General features: G+C 38.9%; 1 protein-coding gene across 1 annotated transcript; it reads right to left on the bottom strand.

Moving 5' to 3' along the window:
• Window positions 1-1,721: 1,721 nt before the first annotated feature.
• LOC131197991 (vomeronasal type-2 receptor 26-like) lies at window positions 1,722-16,339 on the bottom strand. Its single transcript, XM_058182499.1, has 4 exons — window positions 16,196-16,339; window positions 11,922-12,773; window positions 4,076-4,202; window positions 1,722-2,620 (listed from the first exon to the last, which is right to left on the bottom strand). The coding sequence occupies exons 1-4, from the start codon at window positions 16,337-16,339 to the stop codon at window positions 1,722-1,724; spliced, it is 2,022 nt and encodes a 673-aa protein (XP_058038482.1).
• Between the last annotated feature and the right edge of the window lie 396 nt (window positions 16,340-16,735).

Raw genomic sequence — 16,735 nt, 5'->3', positions numbered from 1 at the left:
CAAGTTTCAGAAAACCGTTCTGTTTGGGAACAGGTTTCCATTATGCCCAGGGTTCTGTCATATTCAGGATGAACTCTGCTGGCACTTAGGAAAGCCGCTAACCTCTGGCTATTTCAGGAAGCCTTTGGGGGCTGATAAAATAATGGAAAATGTGTTGTTATTGAGCATGTCTTTCCTCAGAATGTTGCTGAATGTGATGCCGCCATAACTGTCTGTTTTATGGTGTATTTTAATTTATTTTTTTCTGTTGGAGTAGCTGTCGCTTAGAACCAACTGGTATTGAAACATTACTAGTCTAAATCAGTGGTAGTCAACCTGGTCCCTACGGCCCACTACTGGGCGTTTCAGCTTTCATGGTGGGCGGTAGGGGCATTGTCCGATACTGAAGCATTTTCCGTTTTTATAATTTAATTGATTTTTAAAAAAAATTTTCATAGCATTATTTAAAAACATTTTCATTAGGTTTTCATAAAATTCCCCGTGACAATTTAAATTTCTAAAAATATACTATTTGTATTGCCCGCGCATAAGTTTAGTTCACGTTACATAAATGAAACTAAATGGTACTATAGTGCGACTGCAAACAAAAGAGCCTCGTCCCAGAATAGCTTGCGCATCTCCCCCCACATCACCCAGCTGTAACAGACAAGCAGAACTGGTAGACAGCGCCCCCTCCCCAAACCCAATCCACGATGCGCGAGAGGTCGGTGGTTAGAAAATTTTACTACTAACAGAGATACAAAAGTGGACGGTAGGTATAAAAAGGTTGACTACCCCGGTCTAAATAAACAAACACAGGATTGTTAATTGAGTATCACATTTAAATCAGGCAAAATAAATCATTTACTGAGTGGATGGATGGATGGATGGATGGATGGATGGATGAATGAATGAATGAATGAATGGAATCAGCCAATCATCAACCACAACAGGAAAAAAATGGACACTGGAAACAGATATTGAAGCTACAATCTTATCAAAAGTTTCCTGGCGTACAGCCCATTGGCTTCCTAAAATTTGATCAGTGTGACTATTTAAATCCTCATAGATAATAGGACCAAGCACATACATTTGCCTCTTTTCTTTCCTGTTCTCTGTGTATTTAGCTGGTAAGTTTACAAAATCAAGATGAGCACAGTCACTTGACTCAGAATGTGCTGTTCGTGTGATTTGGGACTTTAAATCCAGACTGGCATAGGAAATTTACCTATGTACAATTACATCCTCCCATCATTGCACGCCTGCTCTCTAAATTCTCTAAGGCTGGGGACTGAAAAAGGTGAACCTCCTTCAGGCATCTCATTTTGTATTAATTTAAAATGTTCATGTATAGAGCTATAGATGAACTAAGCTATACATATTCCTGATTGCTTATTTGTACCCTGTGATTATCATTAAATGTCGTATCATTAAGTGTTAAATTATACCCTATGACCATCATTTGTGCTGTAAATGTTGTACCTTGATGAAGGTATCTTTTCTTTTGTGTACACTGAGAGCATATGCACCAAGACAAATTCCTTGTGTGTCCAATTACACTTGGCCAATAAATTCTATTCTATTCTATTCTAACTGCTGGAAGTGGCATTTAGGCTAGATAAATTATCATCAATAGCTGTTTGAAGCTAAAGGAAAAGCTGAAAATGGTTTATTCCACTCATTGTTTAGAATTTATATGATTTTTTAATTTGTTAGCTGAATGCCATAAAAATCAAAAGTCTTTAGTGCTTTATTCTGAGCAGTTCCTTATTATTTAATTCAGGTTTCACTATAATGATATAAAGTTTTGGAAAAAAAATACAACTCAGTAAGCCAGCACTGGCAGCCAGGATGGAGAAGATCTCTACAGCCACCATATATTTTCCCTTAGTACTTAAATAAGCTGGGAAAAAAGACAACCAAACAGCACAGAATATTAGCATGCTGAAGGTGATAAACTTGGCTTCATTAAAACTATCAGGCAGTGTCCTAGCTAGAAAAGCTACTATGAAGCTCACGATAGCCAAGAAACCCATAAAGCTGAGGACACAGTAAAACATGATATTTGAGCCTTCGTTACATTCTAATAAAATTTCTTCAGGCAAAGAATGAATGTCAAGATCTGGGAATGGAGGAGCAATAGCCAACCATGTTATACAAATAACTGTTTGAAGAAAAGAGCAGGAAAAAACAATGGAGTTGGCCAGGGGTTTTCCAACCCACTTCCTCATTTTGGAATTCGGCTTGGTGGCTTTAAAAGCGAGAACCACAATTACAGTTTTAGCCAAGACACATGACACAGCTATTGTAAAGATGATGCCAAAAGCGCTTTGTCGAATAAGACACAACCCCTTCTCAGGCTGGCCAATGAACAGTAAAGCACAAAGGAACGAGAGCAGGAGAGAAACAAGGAGAGTATAAGTAAGATTCCTGTTGTTGGCTTTGACAATGGGAGTATCTTGGTACTTCACAAAAATTCGAAGCACCGATGCTGCGATTAAAAAAAATGAAAGTGCAAGAATGGTCAAACTAATCCCTAAAGGTTCTCTGTGTGACAAATATATAATTTCTTTTGGAAGACATCCATCCTGTCCATGATTTGGAAATTGTCCTTCTGGGCACTGAATGCAATCATCCATGTCTGAAAGAGAATTCATGTCTAGTATCAATATGTAATATTGCCGATATTGTACTGTACATCTAAAAGAGACAACTTTAGTCTTTTCCATCACTGCATTATGTTGTGGGCTGGGAAGTTGACAAAGTTTGTTGCAGAAATTACATCCAGAAAGCACACACAGATAACTGATTCATCAGGATTCAGTCAATAAGAAATTTCTTTATATACATAATAACACATGAGACATATATACAGTACCAAGAGCAGTTCTCAGAATCAGAAACATAATCACAGAAGCACAGTTAACAGAAGGAAGGACAATAATAGGAGCACACAACTTATATTTATACATATCAGTTAACCTAAGCCACCCCCAAGCTCCAAGCTGTTTCAGCTCCCAAACAGCCCTCATTGGCTGACTTAGTTGCTATGCCTATACATTGGCTGAGCATGTTACCATGTCCTATTCCAGCCAGTCCCTAATGGCTGACCTGTTGCCATGTCTAGCTCAGTCATGAGTACTCATACACAGTGACAGAAGTACTGCTTTACAAATTGGAGTCTTTAGTAACCCCATTGTATAAATCACTACCATATATCTGAAAGGCCAGAGGAGGGAGAAATTATGATTTTTTTAAAGGACATTCTTGGTATTTGGTTCTGTCTGTTTTATATGTAATGCATTTTACTCATGTTATATGTGTAATTTGGTTTCTTATAGTTTTAACAATATACACAAAACAATGCATACCAGAGATTATACAGGACTATATCGTCATCTGCAGATGCTACCATCATGATTTAACTGAGCAACTGTTAAAATAGAAGGTCAGCTTTGCACCTTACTCATATCTATCAGTGTGTGTGTGTGTGTGTGTGTGTGTGTGTGTGTGTGTGTGTGTGTGTGAGAGAGAGAGAGAGAGAGAGAGACAGAGACAGAGACAGAGACAGAGACAGAGACACAGAGACAGAGACACAGAGACACAGAGACACAGACACACAGAGACACACAGAGACACACAGAGACACAGAGAGAGAGACACAGAGAGAGAAAGACACAGAGAGACAGAGAGACAGAGAGAGACACAGACAGACAGACAGACAGACAGACTGACAGAAACAGTGAAAAAACACTCAGATATTCCTGGTAGGACTGATATTCTGAAATATCTTCCATCCAGAGAGAATATTTGTGGTCAATAACCAGAAAACAAAATTTAGTTTTCAAGACAGTGTTGACTTTGGGTGGTGTAGTAAAGACTCGTTTGCCATTGCCTTCTTCCCAAGACCAGAGACTCAATGTCACCTAGCCGATTTGATATCATAAAGTGGGACTAGAGCTCATGGTCTCCTAGATTCTACCCTGGTGCCTTATCCACTATAACAAATTGGTTCTCATATTTGTATTTGTATCTGTATCTATCTCAGCCCTGCACAACAAATATTTCTGACCGATCAATACATTAGGTGTCTTACCCTCTTGATTAGAAATCTTCCCTTTTGGACAAGGAAAGCAATCATAGCAGCAAAATGGCAGACCTTCTTTTTTTCTCTTACTAAATCCTTTAAAGCAGTTATCATTGCATATTGAAACAGGGCACATCTAAAGATAAAAAAAAATAGAACAATGTTAGGTAAAGGTTCCCCTCGCACATCGTGCTAGTCGTTGCCGACTCTAGGGGGCGGTGCTCATCTCCGTTTCAAAGCCGAAGAGCCAGCGCTGTCGGAAGATGTCTCCGTGGTCATGTGGCCAGCATGATTCAATGCCAAAGGTTCATGGAACGCTGTTACCTTCCCACCAAAGGTGGTCCCTATTTTTTCTACTTGCATTTTTTTTATGTTCTTTTGAAACTTTGGCAGAAGCTGGGACAAGTAACAGGAGCTCACCCCGTTGCACGACAGCACTAGGGATTCGAACCGCTGAGCTGCCAACCTTTCGATCGACAAGCTCAACGTCCTAGCCCCTGAGCCACCGCGTCCCCAATAGAACAATGCTAGATGTATCTAAATTCATGTTGCAGGGGAAAATGACTACTTAAATATGAGGTGTGACAAGATGCAAAAAAAAGATGAGGTGTGGACTGACCTGATTTGAATGTGTATGTGGCAGCTTGCTGTTTGGTCTGGATGAAAGGAAAAATGTTACTGAGAAATTTGTAGTTAGAAGGGCATAATTTAAAATTTGGATGGCACAGGTATCTATGGCATGATAAAGCTAAGGTTAATGTAAATATTAAAAATCAGTTTGTTAGATTTACTGAGAATACAAGAAGGAATATAAACCTATAAACCTGCTTTAAAATATCTTTGTAGCTCTCAGTATAGGAAGCATTTGATAGAAGAGAAATGCATACTAAGCTGTTGACTTACTTTGATATATTAGAATTTTGTCAAAGAAAATGTAGAGTAACAGCAGAAGAAAAACTGATGGTAGAAGGATGTTCATTCACTACTAACCAGAGCATACAAAACATTTGCTAGACCAATTCTCGAATGCAGATCATCTGTCTGTAATCCACATTGCATATCGAACATTAATACAACTGAGCACATCCAGAAATATTTCACAGGAAGAGTCCTCCACTCCTCTGCTCGCAACAAAATATCTTGCGCCACCAGACTTGAAATTCTAGGTTTAGAAAATTTAGAACTATGCCGCCTTTGGTATGACCTGAGCATAGCTCATAAAATCATCTGCTACAATGTCCTACCTGTCAATGACTACTTCAGCTTCAACCACAGCAATACACTAGCACCCAATAGATACAAACTTAAAGTGAACTGCTCCAAACTCGATTGCAGAAAATACGACTTCAGTAACAGTGTTGTTAATGCCTGGAATGCACTACCAGACTTTGTGGTCTCATCCCAAAACCCCCAAAACTTTAACCTAAGACTGTCTACTGTTGACCTCACCCCATTCCTAAGAGGTCTGCAAGGGGTGTGCATAAGTGCACCAGCGTGCCTACAGTCCCTGTCCTAATGTTCCCTTTAATTGTATTCATTTTATGTATTCAATTCATGCATATATATATATATATATATATATATATATATATATATATATATATATATATATATATATATATATGTATGTATGTATGTATATATATGTTTTCTGAGGTTTTCACGGGTGTTTGTATATAGGTCTTTGGTTGTTCGGGTTTTCTCCCGTGTAAAATTGGAAGTGTCTTGGCGACGTTTCGACGAAGTCTCATTCGTCATCTTCAGGCTTCAGCTTCGTGCTTCTGGGAGCAATGTGTGATCGCAGCTGTTTCTTCCTTTTAACTGCTAGTGGGGGTTTGAACTGATTGGGTGGGAGCTATCCACCATCCTAAGAAACCCCAAAGACAAAATTGAGTTAGAAAATCAAGGAGTATATGAAATCCCATGCACTGCCTGCCCCACCACATACATTGGACAAACCAACAGAAGAATAAGTTGAAGAACATTGAAGAACACAAGAACTCATTCAAAAAAGAGGAACCAACTTCTTCCCTGGTCCAACACTTTAAAGTCACAGGACACGATATTGACTTTAAAAAGACCAGAACTATCGCCAAAACTGAACACTTTAACAACAGAATAATCAGAGAAGCCATCGAGATAGAAAAACGCCCACACAGCATGAACAAACGAGATGATACCTCCCGCCTACCAGCCATTTGGAAACCTGCCCTTATTGACAAACGTGTCCCTAACACGAGGAATGACACCAGACCCACACTCACGAGGTCCACACAGGATGTCACCACACATCCACGCAGAAAGCAGCCCCAAACCCACACTGATCAGGAAGCATGACCAAGGACCAGAAGCCAGACCGCAGCTGCAACATTAGCCACTTCAAACCCCTCCAATCCATATATGCAGCAGACTGACACCCACTACGAAGATGTAGCACGACCACGAACACGAAGCCAAACAGCAGCAGTGCAGCTCACCAGCTCAAATCCCCCTGCAGCACAGATTAGACTGAGCACAACCAAGCCCCCACCAACACAGGACACACCCCAGCCAATCAGAGCACAGAAAACCCCATCCAATCAGAGCACAGCCAAGCTCCCACCCAATCAGTTCAAACCCCACTAGCAGTTAAAAGGAAGAAACAGCTGCGATCACACATTGCTCCCAGAAGCACGGTTGAAGCCTGAAGATGACGAATGAGACTTCAAACGTCGCCAAGACACTTCCAATTTTACACGGAGAAAACCCGAACAACCAAAGACCTATATATATATATATATATATATATATATATATATATATATATATATATATATATATATATATATAATCTAATATGTACTTGACTAAATATCTAACTAAATAACTAAATAACTAACTAAATAAGTAAGTAAATACAATTAGTATAACTATTTAAAGTAGATAAAAGAACTTTTGGTCTGACCAGGGGTGAAATGCTACTAGTTTGGACCAGTTCTCCTGAATCGGTGGTAAAAAATGCTATCGGTTCAGGCGAACTGATATTTCTGATGATCAGCTGGGCGACATTCAGCTGTTATGCATGATCTATATTAGATAGAATAGTCGGATTTCCTGCTTTCTAGATAATCTAAATTGCGGTGGCAAAGTGGATTCCTCACCATTCTACTTACCTTTGCAGACTCAGAAGGCTTCAAAATGTTCCTTTTTTTTAGTGCTGCGCAGGCACACCTTGATAGTGCTGTGCAGGCGCACCATGACAGCAAACTCACAAAACCAGTAGCAGACTTCAGTGGATTTCACCGCTGGTCTGAGCAATAGAAGACTTATTTTGAAATGGAATTTCTGTCACAACATCATCCACACCATAACTCACTCTCCTTAATCTTAGGACTGGCTCTGAGCAAACCAGTTGTTTTTTTCTTTGATGAAAAGATCTGGAAACCTAGAACAAATGCATTAACCCATACCTGATTGAACCTGCTAGGCCACACAATATTATTTTCATCAATGATGAATGAAGTATTTGCTGACATATGTGGGTGTATCTTTCCAACTTTGATTCTAAGAAAAGATTGGTTTGGGAATGTCCTCCAGTTGATAATATCAAATGCAGCTATTCTTTCACCATTTTGGTCAAAAGAAATCTTTTCTCCTGCGCTGTTATTAAATGAAACTTTTCTTAGAAAGTGATGTAACTAAAATATAAAGAGAGAAAATTCATAAAGTTAGCTATTTAATAAGTGAGAGGCACGTACTATTTTTAAAAAGGAAGGAAGGAAGGAAGGAAGGAAGGAAGGAAGGAAGGAAGGAAGGAAGGAAGGAAGGAAGGAAGGAAGGGGGCTGGAGAGTGGATTGGAGGGAGGCGTGCAGGAGGTACAAACAGGGAATATACAAGGTACAAACAGGGATGATAAACGATTCTATTAACAATGTATGGGATATCAATAGTATAAAAGCTTTACTGAGTCTTTCATTACTGAATTTGCTATTCATTTTGTTAGGTAAAGGTGAAGGTTCCTTCGCACATATGTGTTAGTCATTCCCAACTCTAGGGGGTGATGCTCATCTCTGTTTCAAAGCCGAAGAGCCAGCGCTGTCCGAAAATGTCTCCATGGTCCTGTGGCTGGCATGACTAAACACCAAAGGCGCATGGAACACTGTTACCTTCCCACCAAACGTGGTCCCTATTTTTTTACTTGCATTTTTTATGTGCTTTCGAACTGCTAGGTTGGCAGAAGCTGGGACAAGTAATGGGAGCTCACCCTGTTAAGCGGCACTAGGGATTTGAACCACTGAACTGCTGACCTTTCGATCAACAAGGTCAGCGTCTTAGCCACTGAGCCACTGTGTCCCTTATTCCTTTTGTTAAGGCTGTGCAAAACATTGAAAAGGTAATTTTCTTTTGTTTATGCTTTGGGTAAAAAACCCTTTTCAAAATTACAGGGCCTCTCATTTCTAACACGTATACCAAACCTTCCCTATTGCTCTGTTTTGTGTCATTCTGACAGATTTTCTAGTTGAGGAGCTTTCAGTTTTCAAGAGTTAATCTAGGGTTGAATTGATCTTGTCATGGTATAGTCTAGTAAAGCTGTCGTGACATTGTTGAACCAAAAATCTCCATAATTGTAAAGAACGGTACAGATACTGAATCCATGCAATTAGACACAACTTGTAACTTTTCTGAATCGTAAACAAAATCTCAAGCGTCCTCATTCCCACTATAGGAAGATCGGGGAGACAAGCCTTGCTGAGGATCCTATTTCAAAAGGAGTTTCATCTATTGGGATTCTGTAGGAAGAAATGGAGGTAGTGACAGATTTTATTTTCCTTGGCTCCAAGGAACATGGGGACTACAGACAAGAAATTAAAAGACAATTGCTCTTGGGGAGGAAAGCTATGTCAAAGTCAGACAGCATACTAAAAAGGAGAGACATCACCCTGCCAACAAAAGTGCATATAGTCAAGGCTATGGTTTTCCCAGTTGCAATGTATGGTTGTGAAAGTTGGACCATAAGGAAGGCTGAGCATCAAAAAACTGAGGCCTTTGAACTATGGTGCTGGAGAAGACTCCTGCGAGTCCCTTGGACCACAAGATGAACAAACAAGTCAGTCTCAGAGGAGGTCAACCCTGACTGCTCTTTAGAAGGCCAGATCCTGAAGATGAAACTCAAATACTTTGGCCACCTAATGAGAAGAAAGGACTCACTAGAGAAGAGCTGGGAATGATTGAGGGCAAAAGAAGAAGGGATGGCAGAGAATGAGGTGGCTGGATGGAATCACTGAAGCAGTCGGCATGAGCTTAAATGGTCTCCAGGAGATGGTAGAGGACAGGAAGGCCTGGAGTCCATGGGGTTGTGATGGGTCGGACACGATTTTGCAACTAACAAGCAAAACCTTCTCAGTGGCATCACCTGTTCCATGGAACAAATTGCCTTCATATATAAATGACTACTTCTCCCTAAAGAGTTTCCATAAAATAAAATTTTAGCTTGGAGAAATTAGTTATTTTGGGTCCACATATCCTTAGATATTTGTTTATTCAATAAAGCACAGCATTTGATGGAAGGCTATAAACAGATGCCAAGATAGTGATAGGGCTGTTTTAGTATAAATTAAAGACGAATGCACTAATTATTTTGGTAAACAGGAAGAAAAGTTGTTAAACTCAAACTCTAAGCGAACTTTTTATAACTTTTAACTCAAAGTTTTGTTAACTCAAGACTTAAAGACTCACAAGTGATTACATCCTTAAAAGGGCAAAATGGGGTTGATTGTAATGACAATGTTGGTCAGGCCAATCTTTTCAACACATTTTTAGTTCAGTTTTTTGTGGATCGCAACGGTTGCAGTCTCTCATTCGCAAGTTGAACCACAAACAGCTGTAGCAAATTGCTGAATATTAAATTTACAGTAGATAATGTTGAACTAACATTATGTAATCTAAAGCGATCACTATCCACAGGTCCAGTGTAAATCATTTTAAACTTAACTGTAAAAAATATGATTTTTGTAATAAAATTGTCAGTCTGGAATACTCTACCTGATTCAGTTGTTTCAGCTACAAATTTTCACAGTTTTAGTCACAAATTGACTACCATGGACCTCACTTCATACTTAAGAGGTCCATGGGGGTGGGGCATGCATAAGTGCACAAATATTCCTATCATCCCTGTCATTGTATTTTTATATTATTTCTGTTTTTGTTTCAGTTTGACAAATTACAATAAATAAATAAATAAAATAAATAAATTGTTTAGTAAAGTTATATGGTAGCTAGGTTTAAATTTGTATACGTATTAAAGATAGAATAGAATAGAATAGAATAGAATAGAATAGAATAGAATAGAATAGAATAGAATAGAATTTTTTATTGGCCAAGTGTGATTGGACACACAAGGAATTTGTCTTGGTGCATATGCTCTCGGAGTACATAAAAGAAAAGCTATGCTCATCAAGAATCATAAGGTACAACACTTAATGATAATCATAGGGTACAAATAAGCAATCAGGAAACAATCCATATCAATATAAATCATAAGGATACAAGCAACAAAATTACAATCATAAGTGGAAGGAGATGGGTGATGGGAATGATGAGAAGATTAATAGTCGTGCAGATTTAGTAAATAGTTTGACAGTGTTGAGGGAATTATTTGTTTAGCAGAGTGATGGCCTTCAGGAAAAAAACTGTGTCTAGTTGTTCTGATGTGCAGTGCTCTACAGTATCGTTTGGAGGGTAGGAGTTGAAACAGTTTATGTCCAGGATGTGAGGGGTCTGTAAATATTTTCACAGCCCTCTTTTTGACTTGTGCAGTATACAGGTCCTCAATGGAAGGCAGGTTGGTAGCAATTTGTTTTTCTGCAGCTGTCATTGTGAAAATATTGTGGTACAAATTAATTTTATCCATGTTGTTTTCATTTCATGTCTCATTTCTTGTAATATTCATTGCTGTTCCTATCTTATTTGTTAATTATTTAATTGTAGTTGGATGCCTGAGGCAAAATGTTAAAGAATTAAAAATTGCTTACTTATTGCTTTAGGATCTACTCTGCTGGTTAGAATCTGTCCCTGTGACAATAATGTATATTTCTTTTTTTACTATTTTCTTGTTTTTAATCTGTTTATTTGCTGTGAGCAGCTTATATTATTTTTATTAATAATAACAGGAAATGGCTAGTATTTCTTCGTACTGGCAAAAATAGAAGACTCTGTCTTTGATTTGTTTAAGATTGCAGTTCAGCTCTAGCCTTCATTCAATAACTTCAAGTTCAGAGACAGAGATCATCTATCTTGATCCTAACAATTCATGAAGGAAACCAAGCCACCATGACATCCCTTAGGGCTGCAATTGTTTAATGTTTGCTAAACGATTAAAGTAGACATCATAATAAACATTCTAATAATCAGTAAACGTAAGAAGAATCTGATAGTTGGAATGAATGGTTCTTTATACTCAGTCGTATCCAGTGGTGGGATTCAAAAAATGTTACTACCGGTTCTGTTGGTGTGGCTTGGTGGGCATGGCAGGGGAGGGATACTGTAAAATCTCCATTCCCATCCCACTCCAGGGGAAGGATACTGTAAAATCTCCATTCTTTGCCCACTCAAGGGAAAGGTTACTGCAAAATCCCCATTTCCTCCCGATCAGCTGGGACACAGGAGGCAGAGAATAGATGGGGGCGGGGCTAGTCAGAGATAGTATTTACTTCACAGAGGTGAATACCACCTCTGGTTGTATCTCTTCCATTTGACATAAGAAATGAAAGGCTGTGTGGGAAATAGAAAGGAAGAAAGACCTTCATCCAATCTAATACCGTATTTCCTAAATAGTTTCAAACTTGTTACATGTACATATTTTCCCTTTGGTTTTACCTGCCATGAATGTTGATTGAGAAGCTTCTGCTCTTTTGACAATGTGTGTTGTCTGGAATTTATCCCATGTATTAAGTGGAGGGCCTGTGCCACAGTATGGACGGCATTGTAGATACTATAGCTGTGAGCAGTCATCCTTGTCTCAAAAATAGACTCAGAGAGAAAGTTCAGTTTCTCCTCTCCAGTGCAGGTCCTCTCAGGCCTGTCACTTGAGTTTGGGTTAGACAAGGAGCATCCAAACACACTTTCCCAAAATAGCTGGAGAAAGCCATCTTCTTTTTCCAAGCTAGGTTTCCTGGTCTGAAGAAATGCTTGGAATCCTGATATCTCCTCAGAGTGAACTGCCAGAGCGAGAGCACCATGAAGGAAGTCTATGTCCGTATTCCTCTGAAAAGGGAGGGAGGTGAAGTCCATCTGGGCTGTCATGATCCAAACTTTACTCTCAGCCTTAGTTGATCTGTCGTATTCCGAAAGTGCGATGAGCACTCTTAAAACTAGCATCGTCTGTAGTTCTCCGTGCATGAATAAGACGACGTAACTGCTCCGCTCAGTTATCTTGTAGGTTTCAACCCCCTTTTCTATAAGATTAAAGGTTTTACTAGAAAAGCTGTGCTTGGGTAAGTTTTGAATGAAATCAAAGCAAATGCCACTCTGAGAAAAAAAAGGAAGGACTTTCTGCACAAACCTTTCCCCATTCTCATCTTCGACATAAAGCACCCCTATCCAAGTCCACCTGAAATATAGAAGTAAGCGAAGAATCCCATTGTATTGATGGGTCCAGTTTGGAAACATCTGTTGAGCAAAAGTTCCTTCGTGTTTGTTATCCATCGCTGGAGAAGACCCATACATGAGCTAAAGCAGATTTGAAGAGGAGATCAGGTTTGCAAAATGCATTTATTTATTATAATTTATCAAACAAAAATGAGAACAAGAATAAAAGAATAAAAATACAATGACAGGGACAATAGGCATGTTAGTCCACTTATCCATGTCCCTTCTACTGACTACTTAAGTAGGTTGTAAGCAGTGGTGAAATCCAATTTTTTTTACTACCAGTTCTATGGGCGTGGCTTGGTGGGCATGGCTTGGTGGGTGGTGGCAGGGAAAGGATACTGCAAAATCTCCATTCCTACCCCACTCCTGGGGCAGGATATTCAAAATCCCTATTCCCTCCCCACTCCTGTGGGAAGGATATTGCAAAATCTCCATTCCCACCCCACTCTGGGGCAAGCCAGAGGGGATATTTGCCAATTATAGAATTAATAAACTATTCAAAATATCCGCTGCCGGTTCCTCAGAACCGGTCATAACCTGCTGTATTTCACTCCTGGTTGTAAGGCTGCAACAACTGAATCAGGTAGAACATTCCAGACTTTGACAACTCTGTTACAGAAAACATATTTTTTTTAAAGTCAAGTTTAGAATGATTTACATTGAGTTTAAAGCAGTTGTTAGCGTGCCTATTACAGCGATTAAAACAAAAAAAGTCATTTACAGGTAAAACATTACTATGTATAATTTTGTATATAATTATACGTCTGACCGCAAGCGACACAGTTCTAAGTTATCCAAACCGAGAATTTTGAGCCTAGTAGCATAGGGCAGTGATGGCGAACCTAAGGCACCTGTGCCAGAGGTGGCACACAGAGCCCTCTCTGTGGGCACATGCGCCGTTGCCAGCTGCTCTTCTGGTTTCCAGCCAGCTGGTCTTCATGGGCACTGGAGCATCGAAAAATGGCCTAAAACTGACAAAAACATAGGCATGCATGCACTGGCCAGCTAGTCTTCGGGTTTCCGATGCTCCAGCGTGTGTGAAGACCAGCTGGCCGGCATGCATATGCATGCTGGGAATCTAAAGATCAGCTGGCTGACAAGCGCATGCACCTTGGCCAGCTGGTCTTTGGATTTTAGGCACTTTGGTGTGCACACATGCATACACATACACACACATTCCGGTTTGGGTACTCGGTGCCAAAAAGGTTTGCCAACACTGGCATAGGGAATTCTATTGTGTACAGAAGAGTGCAAGACTTTTCTCTAAACAAATTTAGCTGCAGAAATTAAATAGATAATCTATTCATTATTTTTAAGCTCGAAATTTGTCCCTATAAATCAATGCAGTAAACCTAATTTTGGGAACACTCCATTTTTATTTAGTGATGGTACATATTTCACCAAAGATCTTACACAGAGAAGGGGATGGCTTTATTGCAAGAACGCCATAAAACAACAACAACAACAACAACAACCCACCTTGTATTGATAATCTTTAAAATATTTGGATGAATAAATTGGATTATTTTATATTTATTTATTTATTTATTTTGTCACAACATCATACAAAAAGATTATATAGTATATAACCATATAAACATATATAGGAAGAAGAAAAGAAAAACAATAGGACAGGAACGGTAGGCACGTCTGTGCGCTCATGCACGCCCCTTATGGTCCTCTTAGGAATGGGGTGAGGTCAATAGTAGAAAGTTTTTGGTTAAAGCTATTAGGATTATGGGAAGAGACCACAGAGTCAGGTAAAGTATTCCAAGCACTGATGATTCTGTTGCAGAAGTCATATTTTCTGCAATCTAGATTAAAGCGGTTTACATTAAGTTTAAATCTATTGGTTGCCCTTGTATTATTGCAATTAAAGCTGAAGTAGTCTTTGACAGGAAGGACATTACAATAGATGATTCTGTGAGTTAAACTTAGGTCTTGTCGAAGGCGACGGAGTTCCAAGTTTTCTAAGCCTAGGATTTCAAGTCTGGTGGGATAAGGTATTTTGTTGTTTTCAGAGGAATGGAGAACTCTTCTTGTAAAATATTTCTGGACACGTTCAATTGTATTGATGTCAGAGATGTGGTGAGGGTTCCAAACCGGTGAGCTGTATTCTAGAATTGGTCTAGCAAATGTTTTATATGCTCTGGATAGTAGTGTGGTGTTTTTGGAAAAGAAGCTACGCATGATTACGCAAGCTACGTCAGATTAGAACATTATATGTTCTAATCTGACAGGAGTCAATGGTCAATGATATATAAACTTCTAGTATAGTTCTAGTATAGAAAACCAAGAATTTAAGAGCCTGATTACAATACTGAGACAAGAGTACTGAACTACTGTTTATAAAATGTGATTGTCGGAAATTTACACTCTGAGAGAGGAGAAATTATTAATTATTTGGAAAACTATTTGGAAAAAGTCAAGTGCAGCATCCTCCCTCCCTCCCTCCCTCTCTCTCTCCCTCCCTCCCTCCCTCTCCTTCTCCCTCTCCCTCTCCCTCTCTCTTTCTGTCACCCCCCATCTCTCATCTGTCAATTCTATCTATCTATCTATCTATCTATCTATCTATCTATCTATCTATCTATCTGTCTGTCTGTCTGTCTGTCTGTCTGTCTGTCTGTCTGTCTGTCTGTCTGTCTGTCTGTCCATCTGTCCATCCATCCATCTATATCTATCTGTCTGTCTGTCCGTCCATCCATATCTATCTATCTATCTATCTATCTATCTATCTATCTATCTATCTATCTATCTATCTATCTATCTATCTATCTATCTATCTATCTGTCTGTCTGTCTGTCTGTCCATCTGTCCATCCATCCATCTATATCTATCTGTCTGTCTGTCCGTCCATCCATATCTATCTATCTATCTATCTATCTATCTATCTATCTATCTATCCATCCATCTCTATCTATCTATCATCTATTCATCTATCATTTATCTAAAATCACCTGTATTTCAGGTAGAAATAATCCTGCTTGCAAAATACTGCTTTACTAGATGAAGGCAGAACTGTACTCTGCCTTCTAGATTCTCCTGCTCTTTTTGATCAGTCCTTGGATTCAAAACATCAAATCAAGTCAAATGTCCACTTCATAGTTAAATGCCAGATGGCAAGCTTGTATCAAAACAAAGTTTATTTAATTCCAGAAATGTATATCCTGCTTCTTCATCTAATGTACTCAAATAAATTTACGTCAAAAATGAACATAGTAACTGTTGTTGTTGTTTTTTAAAAAAAAATAGCAATACAAAATCACAGCAAAACCAAAAACCAAAATGGAACTGCCAAAATGTAATCATTAACATGTATACTTAGCAATGAATAACCAACAAGACACAAAAATAGAAAGAGAATCGTGAACATAGAACAGTTGAAATTTAGTAGTGAAATACTGTTAGTGAGGAAGCAAAGTTGGAGAAATCCCAGGAGAACCTAGAAAGTATTTTAATCATGTCAATAGGGAAGCATCAGAGCAATAGATGTTCCTTACCTGTGGAACCTTGTAGATACCTAGAATGGTGGCCATATGGCGGCAGACATTTGAATCAGGTCCTCCAATGACTGCAGCTGCATTGCTTCTACTATCACACTTGTAGTTTGGGATGAACTTCTTCCAGGTAGAGAGAAGTTCCATTGAGGCAAGATAAGTTGAGCTTGCACTCAAGTGACTATTATAGATCTGGAACCCCAGAGTGATGTTTGGCAAAATGTGAGGGTTTTCATTGATTTCTTTTACCGCAAACGCCAGAGCCAGAATATGTTGGTAATTCTGCGCCAAAATCCTACAAAAGTAGATGTATTATTGGGGAGAAACTCTGTGATTAAAAACAAAGGCATCATCTAGAATGATTTTTTTTTTGAACAGTACCTGTTTTGATAGCCAGTGCATCATTTTAAGTAAAGGCAAAAAAAGATATATTTAGTTTCATATGGCAAGGACAAGAATCAAGGACAGATTTTTAAAAACCCTTCAAGACGCAAAGAAATGAGGAGACTTGGCATTGCCAGTTTTGAAATTTCATTTTTCAAC

The sequence above is a fragment of the Ahaetulla prasina genome, chromosome 4 (assembly GCF_028640845.1).
Source record: "Ahaetulla prasina isolate Xishuangbanna chromosome 4, ASM2864084v1, whole genome shotgun sequence".
Taxonomy (NCBI): domain Eukaryota; kingdom Metazoa; phylum Chordata; class Lepidosauria; order Squamata; family Colubridae; genus Ahaetulla; species Ahaetulla prasina.
The sequence above is the reverse complement of the archived record's forward strand: the minus strand, read 5'-3'. Positions and strand labels throughout refer to the sequence as shown.